General features: G+C 33.1%; 1 protein-coding gene across 1 annotated transcript; it reads right to left on the reverse strand.

The window, feature by feature from the left end:
* Positions 1-4,428: 4,428 nt before the first annotated feature.
* On the reverse strand, positions 4,429-17,352 carry LOC127710923 (uncharacterized). The gene is made up of 4 exons (XM_052216886.1): positions 17,304-17,352; positions 12,945-13,105; positions 7,699-7,883; positions 4,429-4,626 (listed from the first exon to the last, which is right to left on the reverse strand). Exons 1-4 carry the CDS (start codon positions 17,337-17,339, stop codon positions 4,577-4,579), a joined length of 432 nt encoding a protein of 143 aa, XP_052072846.1. The 5' UTR covers positions 17,340-17,352; the 3' UTR covers positions 4,429-4,576.
* Positions 17,353-19,445: the final 2,093 nt, after the last annotated feature.

Genomic DNA, 19,445 nt, shown 5'->3' on the forward strand with positions numbered 1-19,445 from the left:
CAAGAACTATGCCATCCAGAGCATCGTTTCCTTGTAGGGCACCCACGCTAGAAAGGTAGAAGGGTAGAGACATGGCATGCTAAGTATTTTTTAGTGGTCTAATTATGAGTATATAACATGTAAGATATTATCGCCCTGAACCCCCTGCTGGATTGCTATTATTGCCGTAGTCGGGCGGCTTGCGTTACTCAGTGACCCCAAGAACTATGCCATCCAGAGCATCGTCTCCTTGTAGGGCATCCACGCTAGAAAGGTAGAAGGGTAGAGACATGACTAATTTAAAAGTGATCCGGACATCGTACGAGTTGTCTGATGTTTCAACGAAATGGGCATTCCAACCCGTAGACCGTGGATTGCTACCCGTGTTGGTGGTTGGCGAGATCCTTGCAGATGAAGACTGTAGCCAGACTCCTTACGGACAGAAAAATACCCGGACGGACAAGGTTATAATTTCAATAAGCTACTTTGACCCGGTCCGATTTTGAACACATGCATTTGGACTCTTCCTGTCCATGTTTCCCTTTATGTTGTTAATCTAATGAACGCTTGCTGTTAAACATAGCGTTGCATTCCGCACAGTTGTATGATTTCGTTCCCTTGCATTCTTTGGCATGCCTTGTCATGGAGTGTACATGTGCAAAACCTGTGTTGCATACATCACATTTCAATGGTTTAGACTTAAAATATTTGCTGTTGCAATAACCTTTAAAAATGTGCTTTATCATTAAACTTTCGATGAGATAGATCGCACTCTATTGGGCGAGAACTAATATGATCTTTCATATGATGTCTTAGGTCGATTTTTGAAGCATACTTTTTCCACTAAAAGAGGGACGAAAGATACCAGAGGGATAGTCAAACTAACATAGCACATCAAAAGTTCATTTATAGTTTATTAAAAAATAAGTTTTTATCTATTGTCCATGTAAACATTTTGTCCTGTGGAGGGCTGAAGACTGTATTGTGTGGTGCCTTCTCGATATCTTTTGATTAGTTTTGTAGTTGGGTTACTGCACCATTAGCGTATAACCCCAACATCTCCTTCTATTCGTCATAGACATAATCTGGTTCAAAACAAAACTAACAGATGTATAGTTTGCTAGAACCCAAATGTAAAACAAATATTATTTTTTGACTAGTATAATAATGTAAAAATGCTTTAAAAAGTTGTGTTGAATAGTCAAAATTGCAAAAAAGTTGAAGAAAATATTTATCAAAAAATTATAAAATAAGTTGGCCAAGAAATTGACGTAAATAAAACAAATTTAAGGACTTTAATTTATTTATAAATCAATTTCCTAAAACATTATATACTAAGTGCTATCTTTCTAAAGCATGTTTATTAAAGTTTTCTCAAAAATGTCTCCCAGCTAATTTATTGAAGATGATGACTTTATTTCTCATATGACTACAGTTACATCGTTATAGAGATCATATATAAACATAACTATAAGGTACAATTATTACATTATGTGTGAACAATACAATAAAATTAACTTGGAGGACTGACTTTCACATTTATAACTTTGATAAATTTACATAGTTTTTTCTAATATTACAATATTTGATGAGGTTAACAGTGGATCACATTTATAAGTTTTAGAGTTTGACCAACAATACTGTGGTAAAAATGTCTGTGTTTTTAACTCAAATGATCTGCAATTCATAATGTAATGTAATGTTACTCGTAACTAATGTCATTTGAGTCACAGGGCCGGGAGACTATGTCTTCTCTCGGTAAACCCTGCCACCTTCCAGACTCTATCGGCAGATGGTGACTACCACATATATATTTGCACAATGTATAAATGTTAATACTAGGTGAAAAAGAAAAGCATTTTTCTAATTGAAAATTCTTTTTTTTTTAAATATGATAACATATAGTTATGGCGATTCTGCAACAAAAGCGAAGCATTCTTGTTGAAACTGGTCTTTGAGTTTTTGCTCAATACTCTTGAACACCCATTTATCAGCAAACTGTGCAAGCCATATATATATTCGACCTACCACAATTATCACAAATATCTTTTATATATAATATCCACTTAATTCCTATTCCGTAATTAGTATGATATAAAAGCATAATTTTGTATAATACAATACGAATATTACTCCATAAATTTATCATTCGCAACTTTGCAGATACCGTAATGCGGTATTTACCAAGCTATGAATATGCTATACAATTTGGGGTGGACTTTAAAATTTAAATTTATTTTACAAAATTGTAAATGTACACGTACAAGTTTATCTATATTTTTAAATCCCTATATTTCTGATCCATATAAAAGTTCTGGTATAACCATTTTATCAAATAAGTAAAGTTGACACTCTATTGACAAGTTGTTTGTCTACATTTTGTTAATACACTATACATATCTTTTGTGGCTTGTTCCTTTAGATACATTTTATTTGATCAAAATGATCCACTTCTAGAAAATAAAAAACACCTAAATATTTGTATTCTTTTACAATTTCAATATTGTTACAATTAACAGTGAATTTGAGATTTGCTGGCATTCTACCACTTGAAAAAATCAGAACTTTAGTATTTTTTGTATTGATTTTCATTTTCCATTCATCACAATTTTCTTAAAAGGTACTTAACATGTATTCGTATTGCAGATCAGTGCTATTTCTGCTAATAAAACAGTATCATACGCATATAAAAGTACAAATAATTTCAAAAACACTGTCAACTCATTATTTATATCTTGTGATATTGATTTCAAGCCAGCTATACTTTTCTGTTCAAAAAAGTTTGTAGATCATTTGAAAATATGGAAAACAAAGCAGATGAAAGGTTTTCCCCTTGGCGTACCTCCATCTCTCAAGGGAAGAAATCGGATTTTGTCCCCTGATGTATAGTACGCGATTTGGCATAATGATTTATATTTTAAATAACACGAAGAAAATTTCCATTAATATTATTCTGCCATTATTTAAGCAGAAGTAAATTTCGCTGTAAAAAGTCAAAACTCTTTTTCGAAGTCGCTAAAAGCACAATGTTACTTTTTCTTAATGTGTCGGCTAAGATGGCGTAAAAATATTTAAATATACTTTTTAAAACTAATGGATTTGAACAATCAAGATTAAATAATTCTTCCTTGATCCGGTCAGTTTTATTTTTCATTTAAACATAGATCAAAGAAAGCTATGTACTGAGTAACAAAATATTCACGTGCCAAAATAAGTCCAGTTCTGCTATATGAAGTCGTGCAAAATTAGTTGGTTCATTAAACTGTGAACAGAATAAAAATGTAGTAAGCAGACTGGATTGTCTTTTTGTTTGTGTTATAATGTTTGCCTATTATCTTGAAAATTATAGAAGATAGATAGACACTTAAAGTCTTTATAAAAAATGATCAGACCAGATTTACTAATAAGCCAAATTTTGCCCAACTCGTTAGTAGACTCTAGATAGAAGTAATTGCCCTTAAACGACGATTTTTTTTACACTTTTCTATGTTTTGGGCAAAACTAAAGAAGACGAGAGACATATTGTAATCAGAATTTCTAAACAATTAATCAAACCATGTCAATTGCTTAACAAAAAGACGGGGGAGGTCTCAACCTACAAATTTAGGTACAGACGTCCGGCTGATGTTTTAAAAACACCCCCATTCATTTATTCATTTATGCGAAAATCCCTCCCCATTCATATATTTCATTTCTTTAAAAAAAAAAACCGACAATTTCAATGTAGATCGTTTGACGTACAATATAGATTCACACATCTTACTTTCATTTTATTCATTTGAAAAGAACTAAGGAAATCATGTTCTGGAAAGTAATCTAACCAAACAATGACTTACTTGGCCAAATCATGACAAAATCACCAAACACTCACCAGTCAATATGACAACGTTATTGCCCTTGGATATAATAATAAAATATATAGATATATAAACATCAGAAGTCCATTACTATGGTAGTTATGGACTTCTAATAAGGTTAATTTTTTAATCCATTTCAAAAATACTTAAGTTTTACAATTTTATTTCTGATTACTTCAAGCATTATAGATAAAAACAAGAACATTTGAAAGTCATTGTTTCAATATTCACCATAGTTTAATTTATGAGTCATGCGGTCCATTTAGTCTTTATTGACTTCGTAATTGAAAATTGCAATCGACATCAATAAAACGAACCACGTCGAGATTTTCCCATTCCGATGACTATTAAACGAAAAAGGAAAATGTTGTTCGCCCTTCAACCTTATTGGTAAGATGTTTTCAGTTCACAATTTTTATTAATGTAATACTATTTTATGTCTTAAAATTATCCTTGAGATATTGAAGTAGGCCTTCTGCATCATAACAATTAATATAGTATAAGACGGTGGTTCTGTGGTTTTCTCTGGCACGCGTTTGTCAGTGACACATGTTCTAACTTAGAAGTCTACGGACGAGTTTTCTAGTTTGGGAAAACTAAATATTGATCAGCAGCAAACGGTGAAATGGGTATTAGGAATCAAATATTTGTCAGTAATTGTGGATAAAGACGAACTAAAATGTTCATTTCCTTCTTTTAATTTCGGTAAGGTTAGTTTTCTAATAGCACTATGTCTCATTTTAAACCAATGTTGAAATAGATATAATCATCATGTCAGCAACTGCAGCTTCTAAAATAAAAAAAATATGTTATTAAAACAAATAAATTTGAAGCGCGTTTTTTTAGTAACTCAATAGTTTTTTTATTATCAAAATACCATTGAATTCGTGAGAGGTACACACAAAATGACAATTATTAGTATGAAAATTGTTACAACTACATTTAAGTATACAATGTGCAGGGCAATTTACCATTAGAGTACATCTAATACCGAGTTTGCTCCGTCCAAAGTGCGGACAATTTAAGATTGATTCATTGATGGTTCATTAATATTCAGTTGCAAATATTTTATGCATTTTCAGGACGAGAACAAATTAGACTACCACTGGAAAATGAGGGTACATTGTACAGGGATATAAATTTAAACTTGCAACAGGCCACCTAAGGAGTTATTGAAAGGGTTCTTAACGTACAAACACCGTGCCTTCTCTTTACACGAGGCGTTGAACTAAACGTCCCAATTCTGACCGGACATGTACTTATACATCCCGCACAGCTAAAAGGACGCCACTCTTTGGCAAGAGTTTTACTACCAGTCGGAAGACAAAAGTGAACATATTTCTATTCCCCAATCACAATTTCAGAAAGGTTTGTTATAAATCATGTTAGTATCGAAGTCCTGATTACTGAACTGAAGATACCCTCGGGACATGATAGTTAACAAGCAGTAGTATCGACCCAATGCTGTAAAAAATGAAAACAAAACTGTATAAATGTCATGCTTCCGAAGCGCTTTTTCGGATCACCTTCAGCAGGAACGGTCAAAGCCGAATATTTGAAAGCCAAGGATGTATAACGTCCGTTCCTAGACCATGCCGTATTGTTCATGTCTACATACAATCATAATATACACAGTCACTAATTCCATTTCCCATAGTTTAGATTTTCGTTAGAAATATGACCAAGCCTTGGATGATGCACAATTTTACATTTACGTCAACACAGTATTTACTTCAAGTTAAAAGAATAAAAAACATAACTAAATCGTGAACTTTTGGCAGGTAACAACTGACCAATATACATGTAGGACATGTGGTATGTTGTCAGTGAGAGAACTATCCACCATAGACCAAACGACGTTGATGAAAGCAACTATAGAAAGGCCTTCAATAATGAGAAAAACCTGTATGTTAATTTTAGACAATAAATCTCAAAAATTATGTTCAACTGAGATTATAACCCAAATCATAAAGACAAGATGTGAGTGCTGATTTATTTTGTTACTTATTTATGTTTTCATTGTTGATTACGTAATATACCTGTATAGTGGACAATTTACCTGTTGAATTAAGAACATCGATGGACATTTTTAAATTTAACTAGGGTATATATGATTTCGATGCACATTTGTATCAAATGTTTTTTTCTATATTCGATATTCTGTTATTCCGACGGCTGAAAATATTTGATACAAAAATTATTTCTTTTCGAATGTGATCACACCTTTTTCACGATAAACCCCCTTTTAAATATTCTTATCACGAGTGGTATGTTGCATCGTACTGAACAATATAGCTTCGTTTAAAATGACACACACCACAGGTGGAGCGTTATTGGCATCTAGCAAAGAAATCCGCTCAAACAGTGCCATGGGCCGTCTTAAAAAATGAGGTAAAAGTAGTTTACCGATTATTAAAACTTGTAAATCTATTTTGGATACTAGTATTCACAACCAATATTAGTGTACTGAAGCGAAAACAGGTACGTTTATTGCTAGGCATTCGTCACCCGCAAAAGGAATAACAAATTTGAATGAGGTTTGAGTTTCTGCTCGGAGGCCTCGCTGTAACTAAATAATAAAGTACAAAACCAACACAGCTTTTCTGGTTGTGTGCGTGTATGGATCACGTTTCATACATGTATAGACCATATCCGTTCTTTTGCAGTCATGTGCTATCCCAAAGTTTCTGTTTTATTTCTTCTTCTGAAACGACTACTTTTTATTCTGCATACAAATCCGAATTGGGGCTTGGTTGCAAATGAGTCAAATATTAACAAGGCCCCAAGATACGAAAAAAAGAGTGGGGTTGGACAAACATGAATACAGTGTTTATCGCGGGGAAGACGAAGTGTGCCGACATAGAGAGGATGTATTGTTTACTTTTATTAAAAATATTGTATGACAAAGTGTGTCGAGAGGGAAGGTAAATCCAATTTAGCACAATGCAATCTGGAACAAAGTATAAGCAAGTGTTTTGCCCTGATATGAATCTATTGGGATATAAAACTCTGATAAGAGTATAATAAAAGTAGAATAACAAAAATATCGAACTCCAAGGATAGTTTTAAAACAGAAAGTCCCTTATTAATGGCAAAATTAAAAGCTCAAACACATCAAACAAATAGAAAACAGCTTATCTCATTCCTGACTTGGTACACGCATTTCCATATGTAGAAATTGTAGGCTTAAATCTGGTTTTATAGCTAGCCAAACCTATCACTTGTATGACAGTATCATAGAGTTTAATTATACTGACAACAATGTGTGAGCAAAACAAATAGGTTATAGGTAAAAATGTCAAAAATTGGGGTACAGCAGTCAACATTGCAATATAATCTTAATCCTTATTAAAACAAACAACTACGGACTGTAATCAGGACGTATTGTCTGCAGGGTAATGTCATTATGACTTTCTTCGTGATTCCAATCTTATTATCACTGTTAAGCTATGATGACAGGAAAATAATTATATAATTGTATTGTCGATGATATTTACAAGCGTAGAAGGGATGAAAATAGTAAGGAAACGTTAAAATACAAGCCGTAGAAAAATAGACAACACTACCGACTACAGAAAAATAATTAAAAGTCGACAAAAAACTAATATTGAGTAACAAAACCTCACCAAAAACAAAGGGCGAAAATTTATCGATCGTGATTTAAATGTGAGTCTGGTGTTGTCAAATGTAATTTATTCATTGACCATGCAAATTTCCTCCATCATAGATTTTCAGGACTGTTTACCACTTGTGTACAAATACAGGAGGCAAAATATTGGATATTTTGCGAAGGATCAACGAATCTAAAATATGATTTCAATGATTTAGTATATTTAATAAATAATTATATCGTCTGACATACCAGTTGCAAATTTGATCATGTGATGATCGGTGCCATACAAAATATATGGGTAGGCCTTTCCAGGTATCCTGTCAAACTCGCAAATTCGTGAACTTCCATGATCTTTGTCAATCACTACAATCCAACCTTTGTCATTAGGGCAACCACTATGGATATGGCTAATGTAGAAATGTCGGCCTAGATGTCTGATAATAAATCAACAAAATAAAGAAAACTTCATTATATTAGCTGTCCAATCAAGTCTATTTTGCACAAAATGAATAGTCATTTGGAAGTCTCAACCACATTATTTACTTTTTTCTTTCTATTTTTGTTTGTCTTTATCTATATTGTATTATAGAAATAGAGAGATGTGGTGCGCCTGCAAATTGCAAAAATGGGACCCCTATCCGTAAATACTAAAGAACAATGACGTGAACCATTACAAAATATGAAACATGATAAAAGATCAAAAGTAAAAATTATAAAGCCGCGGTAAAACATTTGAAGGCAATAACTGACTAAAACCTGAAAAAGATATTGACAACAAGCTTGTTGAAACCAATGCGAATCGTCTAACACTTTAATGATTTCATGAAAAATTAAACAGCAAAAGAAAAAGAAGCCAATTGAACTTTACATCGTATTTACGATAAATTTTTTCTATTTCTTTTTCGATTGAAGAATTTAAAACCTCCTTGCCTAAGGCTCATGATACAGCATGTTTGCCAGATAATATTCAGGATCAACTTTTAAAGTGGCCTTAGAAGTCGAAATACTGTATCACTAGCCTATCAACACTGAGGTTTTGAGTTCGAATCCTGCATGCGACAGGTGTGCTCGACTCCAATCTTAATTGACTAGGATTGTCAATTTTCCAACCGAAAGTTCTTTGATCTCTCCGAGAACTCCGGATTCCTCCCCAATAAAAACTGCCAGCCTCGGAATAGCACAGTAGTACTGAAAGTGGCGTTAAACACCAATCAAACGATTAATCTATATGGAAGCTTGCAACCATAGTGTCTATTCCAAAGCTGAAAAAAAAACATACGGATCCTATTAATAATCGACCAATTGCTCATACCAGTGGTGTCTGCAAAACACGGATGGCAATGATCGCCTTGTTCTGTTCCTGCAATCCAATGGGTTATTGGCCAAAATTACGTGCGCATTTCGACAGGACTACAGTACTCATGTTCATCTTGTTCGATTCAATCATTCATCATCAATAACATCGCGAAAAACGAGCATGTGTCTCAGTATTCTTTGACTTTGAAAAGGCTTCTGACACCACTTAGAAATAAGGTATTATAAGATCTCTTTGATATTAGATTAAAAAGCAATATGCAACATATATTTTATTAAAAAGTCTAACAAAAATACCGAATCCTCAGGTAAATTCAAAAAATTCATAAAACCTTACAAAACCAAACGTAAGACCAATTAAACGAAATGGAAAACAACTGTCGTATTCTCGACATGGTACAGGCAAGACAATGGTGGGTTCTAACAGTCATTTTAATGTAAGAGTAAATTCTACAATGTATGATGTATTTGATGCGGAGATGGTAGTGCTTCAAGAGAGTGTTTTATCCGTTACAATATTCAGTCTTAAAATTAACAATCTTGCTTTTAAAAGCAATATTGAAGGTTCTTTATACGTTGATGATTTACTAATATATAACAGAGGTAAATAATATAAGTAATCTAAAACGGCTGTTCTATAGAAATGAAAAATGGGCTTCCTTTTAAATTTTCGACATAGAAAACCTATCGAATGCATTTCTACACCAAACGATTGCATCTTGATACATAGCTTTTCTCTAAGGAAACCAAATAAAAATGGTTTAAGTTTGAAAGAAAGTTGACCTTTCTCCCCATATCTAAAATGCTGGAGCAAGATATTTTAGATATTTATTGTGACTAGCACTGACTGGGGTGCTGGTCGCAACATTTCATTAAGTTTATATAGATCACTAGTTAAGTCTAATCAAGATTGTGGTTCATTAGTTCAAAATGCTCGATGCTGTACATAACCAATGTCTTCGTCTATGTCTTGGTGCCTTTCAAACCTCAACAGTTGTGATTTTGTTTGTAAAGGCCAACGAGTCTTCGCTCTCTCACAGACATTTGAAGCTTTGTCTTCAGTATGCAGTCAAGATTACGGCATTTCCAGAAAATCATGCCTACAAGGGAGGCGAAAGATACCAAAGGAATATTTCATAAGTCGAAAACAAACTGACAAATTGAATGCAATTGCAAAAAATGAAAAAAAAAAAAAAAAAAAAAAAACAATACACAAAACACAACAAAGAAAACTAAAGACTGAGCAATAAGAACCCCATAAAAAACCGTTGGTGAATTCGGGTGCTTTGGAAGTGTGTTTTCAATATCCTATTAATGAAAACATTTTTGAAAAACATGAGAATAAACTTCCTAAATTAGTCGTATAAAACAACCAAAAAATGTAAATGCCCTTCATGGTAAATCCCAACACCAAAAATGATATATTGGTCTTCGTAAATATAAAAACGCTGAAACAAACACCCTTTTAGTTCAACAACATACGGCTGTAATGAAATCTAATAAATCAGATTTTTCAACTGTTGATACTATTGTGTCGATGAAAGGAACTTTCTTTGGGGCCAAAGTTGCAAGTCTCCGCTTACCTTCTGTTGCATCCATCTTTCATGCAGAAGTTAGGGCAATAATTCTGGCCTTGCAGTTTATTGCTTCCTAGCTAAGACAAATCAAAATGTATTATATGTTCTTACGCTCTTTGATGTTTTCAAGATAGATATAATATGAAAATTAGAAACACGTTAATTCTAAAATGACCTTTGCGTTATCAGGAATTTGAACATTCTCAATGATTAGATTAATTGTCTATGTGTGCTAAGCCATACTGTCATCCACAGAAACACATTTGTAGATCAGGCAGCAGCAAGTGCCCAGAACGACCCTATAGCTCAATGTAAATTCCTATATACCAATTTTAGATCTTATATTAGAGAATATGTTTTAAATATATGGAAAATATGTGGAGTAAAAAAACGGTAATAAATCACTTATTATAATAAAACCAAATGTAGGCATACCTACATAAGTGGTATTTCAAGATTTCGTATCGATCATACTAGAATAACACACGAGTTTCTTTTAAAAAAATTAAGTTCAACCACATGTATACCTTACAATTGCAAGTATACAATTATACATGTTTTAATTAAATGTATTGACTTTTCCGATATTCGGAGAACATTTTAATGTAAATAGTATATATGAATTATTTAATAATATTACTATCCAAATGATTGTTTCATTTTCAAAAGAAAATGGAATGTGTTCCAAAATATAAACATGCTTTATTCGTTTTAAATGGTTTTTATTTTGATCACTTTATATTCTTGGTGACTTATATTTGTAAATAAGTAATTCTGCTATTAACTAAAGTTTTAGTACATTGTATATTGAAAGACCTTTTGTAAAAATATTTCAAATATATCTCGCCACGATAAAGCCTTTTTGTTTTGTTCTGATGCGACGTAAAGCATTCATCAATCACCAAACTTCGCTTGAAAATGACCTTTGGAAAGAACAAGATCCCTATTGATATATAGATCAGGTGAATGATGCTCCTGTGGTCTAAACGCCATATTAACTTTTATGTAAAAGGTCAAGGTGAAAGCAGCAACTAGTAGAAGACCTGTTTTTTTCAATTCTTTTATAAAAAAATTTGAACCAATCCGATTAAGGATGTTCGCTCCTCTTGTTTTTGAATTTTTGCCAGATTTTCGAAATCCTCTGGTTTTATCCATGTTTTGCCATTAAATAATTTTGTCCACTAACCCCTACTTTTCTTTTCCTAATTTTATTTTATATAGTTTTTAAAGCCATATTTGAAAATCTTATAAAATCCTTGTTATTTTTTCATAGTTTTTAAAAGAGAAAAGCGGACAATGTTAAAAGTATGAAAAATCTAGAGAGAATCATTTCCCGCCAAATTTTCAATGGCTTATATCTCAAAAACAAGCACACGGACCCTTCATTTTCTTCTGCTTTTTTGGTTCCTTTATTTATATACTATTAATTTATAACAGTCTTTTGAAAAGCTTGTTATTTTGAAACAGAGTAGCGAACATCCTTAAATGTCCCTTGGTTTGTCCCCTATTGACTCAAATGGAATTAAATTGATTTATGGCAAATTTTAATTTTCGGATGATATTTTGAACCATATACCAAACTGTCATTGAACTTAGCTTGAACACGCCCATTTGAAACAACAAGATCCACTCCTATTGATTTTGGGGTCAGTAGTACAATTGTCTGCATTTCAATTAACTGAAATTTGTGGAAAAGTTTCGTTTCCGCATAATATCTTGTGAACTATAAACAATTATTCACCTATATCTGTTGAATAATGCACAGTTTGGTCAAGAAGACCCCTATTAATGTTTAGGTCACAGTGTCAAAAGTCTAGGTAACAAAAACAATGTATAGACTACAAATTTAGATTTGTTTGGTTTCAGATAAATCTTTTGAACGGTACTTCTAATCACGCGTTAAAAAACTGTTTCTTAAAGTAATAACTATAAGGGTATGAACTTTACTGCAATTTTCGGACTTTTATCATTTGTTTGAGTATTGTATCAATGACACCTTGTGAACACATCTCATATGAGTCCGTCTAAAAGAAAGCTCTATTACTCGGTAGGATTGTTGACCATATTGTACCGTCGTTTTGATCTGACTATTTTTACGTAACTTATTGGACTTCGACGAGTATTTTTGGAGTATTTTAATAGTGTTACCGTGTGAACCCAACTCTAAAACTATTCAATTGAATACTCTCATACTTGGTAGGATTGTTTGCAATCATGTGCAGTTGACCATAATATACCAGATTTAATCTACTATTTTCTACATAAGGAATTGCCTGCACCAGGTCATGAATATGACAGTTTTTTTCCATTGGTTCGATGTGTTTGAGCTTTTGTTTTGCCATTTGATAAGTGACTTTCTGTTTTGAATTTTCTTTGAGTTCGGTATTTTTGTTATTTTACTTTATACCGTCATTTTGATTTGGCAATTTTTATTGGAGATATGGGACTTTAAAACCATATTTTGACTATCGTGCCATAATGAAACATCGTGACAAACAATTTAATTCCTCAACTATACAGCGCGAGGAACCTTTTTGTCACGGCGTAGCAATCTTGTTTAAACAGTAGTAATAAGTGGTTTGTTTTATTGTTTAATTAAATTACCCATCCACTGAGAAAAAATTAAAGGCTGACATTTGATTCAGGTCGTTGAAAGAATTGGAACGAAGTCGTTCCTTGGTGAACCAATCAGAACTTGTTGAACCTCGACCATCAAAATATATCTCTACATCAAGAGTTCCTTTTCTGAATAGTTCAACTTTCACCTGAAATGAAAATGTCACCGTTAATTCAGGAACAGAACAGAGATTTCTGCGTACATTGCGAATGTTGAACAATGGACAAAAATGTGAGATAAATTATAACAATTTCAGAAAATAATGCATAAAGAAATGCTTTTGATAAAATCTTCAAAGATACAAGGCTTATATTTGTGTATGCCAGACGCTTGTTTCATCTATATCAGACTCAGCCGTGGCTTTCGATTCGACACAGTTGGAAGGCCACATCAAATACGAAATTGAAGAGCATTAAAAACCAAAAATTGTAAAGAAAAGTTGTACAAAAATACAGTTAAGGCAATCTTTATTGTTTCGAATAATTCAACACTTTATAAGCAGTGAATATACAGACAATGAACATATCAATGACATTGCACGTCAACACAAAAGGGCTGCCAAATAGGCCGATGATATCTTCGGGGACGCAACGTTTACCAGCAGTAACATTGTTCCAGTGGTTGTAAAAACTCATAAAAAATACCAGGCTTATAACTAGGAAAGCCAGATGTGCGTTTCGTCTACATAAGACTCATCAGTGGCGCTTGAATTAAAATTTAAAAGACCCTTCTCATTGTAATGTTTGCATTTATAAAGATATCCCCAACATTTCGAAATTAACATATTAATATTAGATAATATAAATGCATCAGTTGAGAGTCGTTTTACTGTGGTCCATTCTAAATTAAAAAAAGCAAATAAATAAAGAATTAATTGATCTGTAAATAGCAAACTGTAATTTCCGAAATATAAAGTAAAAGGGTAAATGGTAAAACACTTAACAAATCTATTTCTATGTGTTTAATGGTAAGGGGTTGGTCGGATCATTATATGGTTCCACCAAAAGTGTATGCTTGATGTTGTCGGATTTTTTGTAACAAAAACCGCTTGGGTGGTCTCGTGTTTCAAATCTCGTTTGCAAAAAGTCACGTGTTCGATCCCGACAAGGCTTTTAAAATTGGTAGTTGCTGCCTCGTCGCTAAGCAGGTGGTAATAAGGAGGATGAACCAAGAGTTTTCGGTATTTAATATGAATAACTTATCACGACGGAGAGAGATGGCTGTTTCCGGACTGTGCCTTATGATTGATTTTTGTTTGCTTACGTTCAGTGGCAAAAATTTCATGCATGTTCAGAAGAAGAATAAATTACCAATAAATACAATACGTAGGTCTTGCAAATGGGATTTAACAAAATGATAGGCGGGAAATTGTGAATGCCACTTAACAATGCTAGAGGGATAGGCCTTAAGCCTTGCACCAGGCCACCTACTGACTCCTCAAAAAGTTTTCAAGGGTTCTTAACGTGCAGACAGAGCGGGACACTCTCTACACGAGCTATCAGATTAACGTCGTCATTCTGGCCGGACGAAGTTAGGAATTTATACATTCAGCAAACCCAAATGGACGCCACAATTTTGCAAAGTTTAAACTGTCTGTCGAAAGAAGACCAAGGGATGATATTATTTCTATACCCAGTAAACCCTTGGGATTAAAATAGTATATAAAAATCAGCATTCTGACGGTATTGCTTATGTCCCCTACCGGCTGACATGTTTACATTGAATGCACATTGGGATAGAACTTCATATAAAAGGCTATAAGTACGTCAATTGACCTCGAAAAAAGACGCTAAATAAACTAATTAAATGAACCGGAATAACACATAGCTAGAAATTGTTTGAATGATAAAATATTAGCTATATTTTAATTTTCGTCTGGTCCTTAAAAGAACCTAATGTAACATTTTTGTATCGTAGCCCGGTTATGGAATACCCCTCACATCATGGTTAAAAAATTATATAATATAAGACTCTTCGTAAAAAAATTCATGTTAAAGATAATCGTAAGTGCATATTTGTGTTTCAGTCAACATGCGTTGAGAGGTATTTATCAAAATCAACACCTGTGCATTTGAATTTCGAATTACAAGTCTACATATCACAAATATACTATGTAGCAAGTACGGAAAATTAAAATTTGAATTTTGAATGGCATAGTTACATAGTTCGAGTTGCAATTATCAGACGTTCAAATGTCGAGCTGCACTACTACAAATTAAGAATTGCAAAGTTGGAATTTGAAAATTACAGAGTTACTAACATACAATTTAAGAATTGTAAAGTTGGAATTATGAAATCTTTGGCTTACCGTAGAGATTGACGTTTAGCTAAGATTTTTTTAATATCATTTCCTTGTGTATCTTTTCAAACCATTTCTTACTGTCTATATAATACGACTATAGTCTTAGATACATGATTGTTTTTTGTTTTTGGCTTTGAACTAGATGTCAGTAACTGCGAGTACTCTCAAATCTGTACTTTTTGTCTTTTTAGTTGTCAGGGATGAGGGATGGATAAATACTCTGCCACGTCCGGTCTGTATTTTCGTTTGATGTTTTTCTGCTTTGTATTGGTCTAACGAGTTAAACCTTTTTCAACTGATTTTTATAGTTTGTTCCTATGTTGTGCTGTTACACCACTGTCTCAGGTTAGGGAAGGGTTGAGCGCTCACAAACATGTTTAACCCCGCCACTTTCTTTGTGTACCTGTCCCAAGTCAGGAGGCTGTAGTTCATTGGTTGTCGTTGGTTCATGTCTGTCATATTTGTTTTTTGTAAATTGTTTTGTTATAAATTAGGACGCTAGTTTTTTCAATTAAATTGTTTCATATTTTTCATGTCGGGGCCTTTTATAGCAGATAATACGGTATTGGTTTTTCTCATTGTTGAAGGTCGTACAGTTGCCTATAATTGCTCACATCCACTTTATTTGAACTTTGGTGGATAGTTGTCTCACTGAAAATCATACCACATCTCCTTATATTATATAGCTAATGTGTGTAACTCTCCGAAAGCAAGTAATATGATGACATTGCCCATTTTTGAATGGCAGCTCTTCATATAAATAGTCAAACTTGTCGTTTTGACATCCTTCGAAAATATGAATGATTAAACCGTTTCTGTAGCATTTTATTGAATATATCTCACTACAGCCAATCGGTTTTTCTCATGTTTGAAATTATGATATATTCAAGGTTTGACTTTTGACCTTAATTTCACAAAAATTGACCACTTTGGGTTTTTACGACCTAACCTTTTCTTATTGGACACATTTACCTCTTTCCATCGAAAAGGTGTTTGTTCTTACGATACATTGAAGTCCAAAAAAGTAAACTCTGGTTGCAGTTTTATATATACGATATATATAAAACAATAGAAAGAAGCATATTTGAAGAAAGTGCGGAAAACTTACCGGACGGATATATTGACAGACTGAATGACATAGGTAGTGAACACCTATAGTCGTCAAGGACTGGAAACAAGGCAAAGCAGTGTTCAAATATAATTAACATATTCTCATCCTGTAAATGGTTGTAACATTTGTGGCTGGACATTAAACATCTATTATTTTACTGATATTGACGAAATTCAATCCTGAAGTGTTGACTTGGGTAATGGAACAAGGACATATAGACTTCTCTCAAACGAGAATAAAATCCGTTCTTAGAATGCCTCCGTTTTGCTGTGAAGGATATTTAACTATTTCGTGGCGGTCATTTTTCTTTAGTGTAGGAAGCCAGAGAGAACCATATACCATGGAGTACCCGCAGAGAACCATAGATCATCTGCAGGAAAACTGACGATCAAAAGCGCTTCACCGTCACGTTCAGGGGAAGCGCTTTTGAACATCATACATAATGTACTTCGGTCAACTCTTTTACACCCGAGTAAAATCATAAAAATAAGCATTCTATTCTAAAATTAATGTACATATGATAAGCAATCGGTATAAATAGTCGACGTTATCTTCAGAGTATAACATGCTTTGCCAAAGTAATCATCTTCATTTTGAAATATTTGTGTTTTTTTTTTTTGCCTTGTGTGCTTGCTATTAAATGAAATATTTTCACATACCCATCTTTTTCGTAGTCAATGTGTACAAAGTATCCTTAAATACTTATTAGACATAATAAATACGAACACACGATATAATCAGAGACTGCACGGGTTTACTTGGATTTTACTTCCGAGCACCATATACTCTCTGAAACCTCTTAAATTGAAATGGGTAGCATACATTGATATTCCATGTACACCGAATGTCATTTTCATATGTATAAGATATATAACCAAACTATCTTTGTACCTCCGAGGAACTAAATTAGCTATACGTTATATGCTAGTATACCTGGTCAATATGTGACCCATCCCAGTTGTCAATCATGCTACTCCTTAGATGTCGATTGGTACGCAAGTGGGTATTGTTTTCAATGTCTCCTCCCAAAGACGAATTTCTCCAAGTGTCCAATACTGACTGTTGATTACCAGGGCGTGCCACAAATATCTGTTTAAAAACTTTAGAAACGGAGAGAAATAATTATTTTTTCGCTATGCTTTATAATAATTAATATATTCATAACGATAACATATGAAATTGGTGTACTCTAAAACAGAAATGTTATGAAATTCTATTCTTACGAAACGTCTTTAAAATATATAGGAAATTAAGTAGACAACAGGATTTTACCTATGTTCAAATCACATAAATCGATTTAGAAGACAAATCAAGATAACACATGCAACTTTAGGGAATCGCAGGAACTCTAAAAGGAGCGAAAACTTGAACGTCGACAGGGCATGCGTCTAATGCTATGAAAACAGTACCTTCTATGCCACCAAAAATATGTCAAAAATTGTCACAATTGGGAATAACACTACAGATGAGACGACTATTCTTATATTTAAAAATATAAGACTACAAAAACATGTCGCTAGTGATATGAGACACAGAGGTATCGTATCTGTCAATATATTTGTGATAGTGACATCTTTATATTCGGGAGGGACTATCCTGTAAGCCAATTAACTTCTGGACTATATCAGTATTTCGTTGCTAATTGTTCACTGTCTGAAATTAATTTTGTCAATTGTTATGTCGCTCATTGGTGCCAACTGTCTGATCAATGTCAAGTCAATGACTGTTAAAAACTATGCAACAATATGCTCTGAACGTTCTGTCGAAAACCGTTTTCTAACGGGCATTAATTTACAGTTTTACCGTATGAAGAGCAGAAAATAAATCAAAAATACATATTACTTTTCGAAGTTGATATACTTCTTAACTGCGCCATTTTTTTAAACAATGTTAATCGTACTTCATCATGTTCTTTTGGAATTACTAGTTCCTAACTAGATATTATCAAATAAATATTAAGGGCTTCAAACTAGTCCTTTTGTTTAGATCTCAAATCTTAATTTTAATTGTTGATCAAGGATACACAAAACAGATGAAAAATATAACTAGTAATTAAAAGTAGAAAAAAATTAAATCTAAAATAGAGGAATACTAGTGACCAATACTACCCTCTAAAAATAATAGGCCGTGTATCAAAGAATGCTCGCAGTTTCTAGAAATGCTTAACGTACCTAATCTGTTTTTATGAAATTAGTCTCCTACACTCATAACATCGATTGGTGTACATCTTTGAAAATTTCACACAGTACAAGAAGATAAGTTATTGTATTCCTCAGAACCAACTACATAATTTGAGTGTAAAAAGACAAAAACACTTTACTGTTGCTACAAACTACAAATTAACGCAATGATGTGTATGCCTGCAACATAGGCATGTAATGTACAGGAATAAAGACCAGATCGTGAACAAAAATAGAAATATAATAATAAGATCTTTTATGATTGCCAATGAGACAACTATCAGCTAACTAAACCTCTCACTTGTATAACAGTCGAGTAAAATTCCATTATATGACAACAATGAGTGAGCAAAACAAACAGACATAATAGGTAAAAATGTCAAATCTTGAGGTACAGCAGTCAACATTTGTCATAATCTTAATCACTAAAAAAACAAACAAATATGTCAACAAAGAAAAACAAAAAGGCATGTAGACACTCTATAGACAAAGCACATAAGCAAAAACGAAAGACAAGAATAAAAAAATATGACCATAGCACAATAACACAGCCACGCAAAAAATGATATTACCAAGAATGGACTAAACAGTAAAGGTTAAAATATGCAAAGACAAATAAAAAGAAACCTATAACACATAATTAAGATGATAAACAACGTCAGCACCTAGAATCTATCTTCAAGACCATCATATATTATTTATGAAGTTGATACGGAATATTATTCAACAAGGTCTTGGTATCTTCCGATGAACTTTTGTTTAACATAACCCTAGTTCGTCAACTTTTTGCCCAGACACTTGTGACGTTTTATAAAGTCTGAATAGCAGCTGCAAGCTTACCCCGAAAAAAAAATGTTTGATAGATCGTTAAAAATGTACGAAATGCAGTGTGTGA

The sequence above is a fragment of the Mytilus californianus genome, unplaced genomic scaffold, assembly GCF_021869535.1.
Source record: "Mytilus californianus isolate M0D057914Y unplaced genomic scaffold, xbMytCali1.0.p SCAF_8, whole genome shotgun sequence".
NCBI lineage: Eukaryota > Metazoa > Mollusca > Bivalvia > Mytilida > Mytilidae > Mytilus > Mytilus californianus.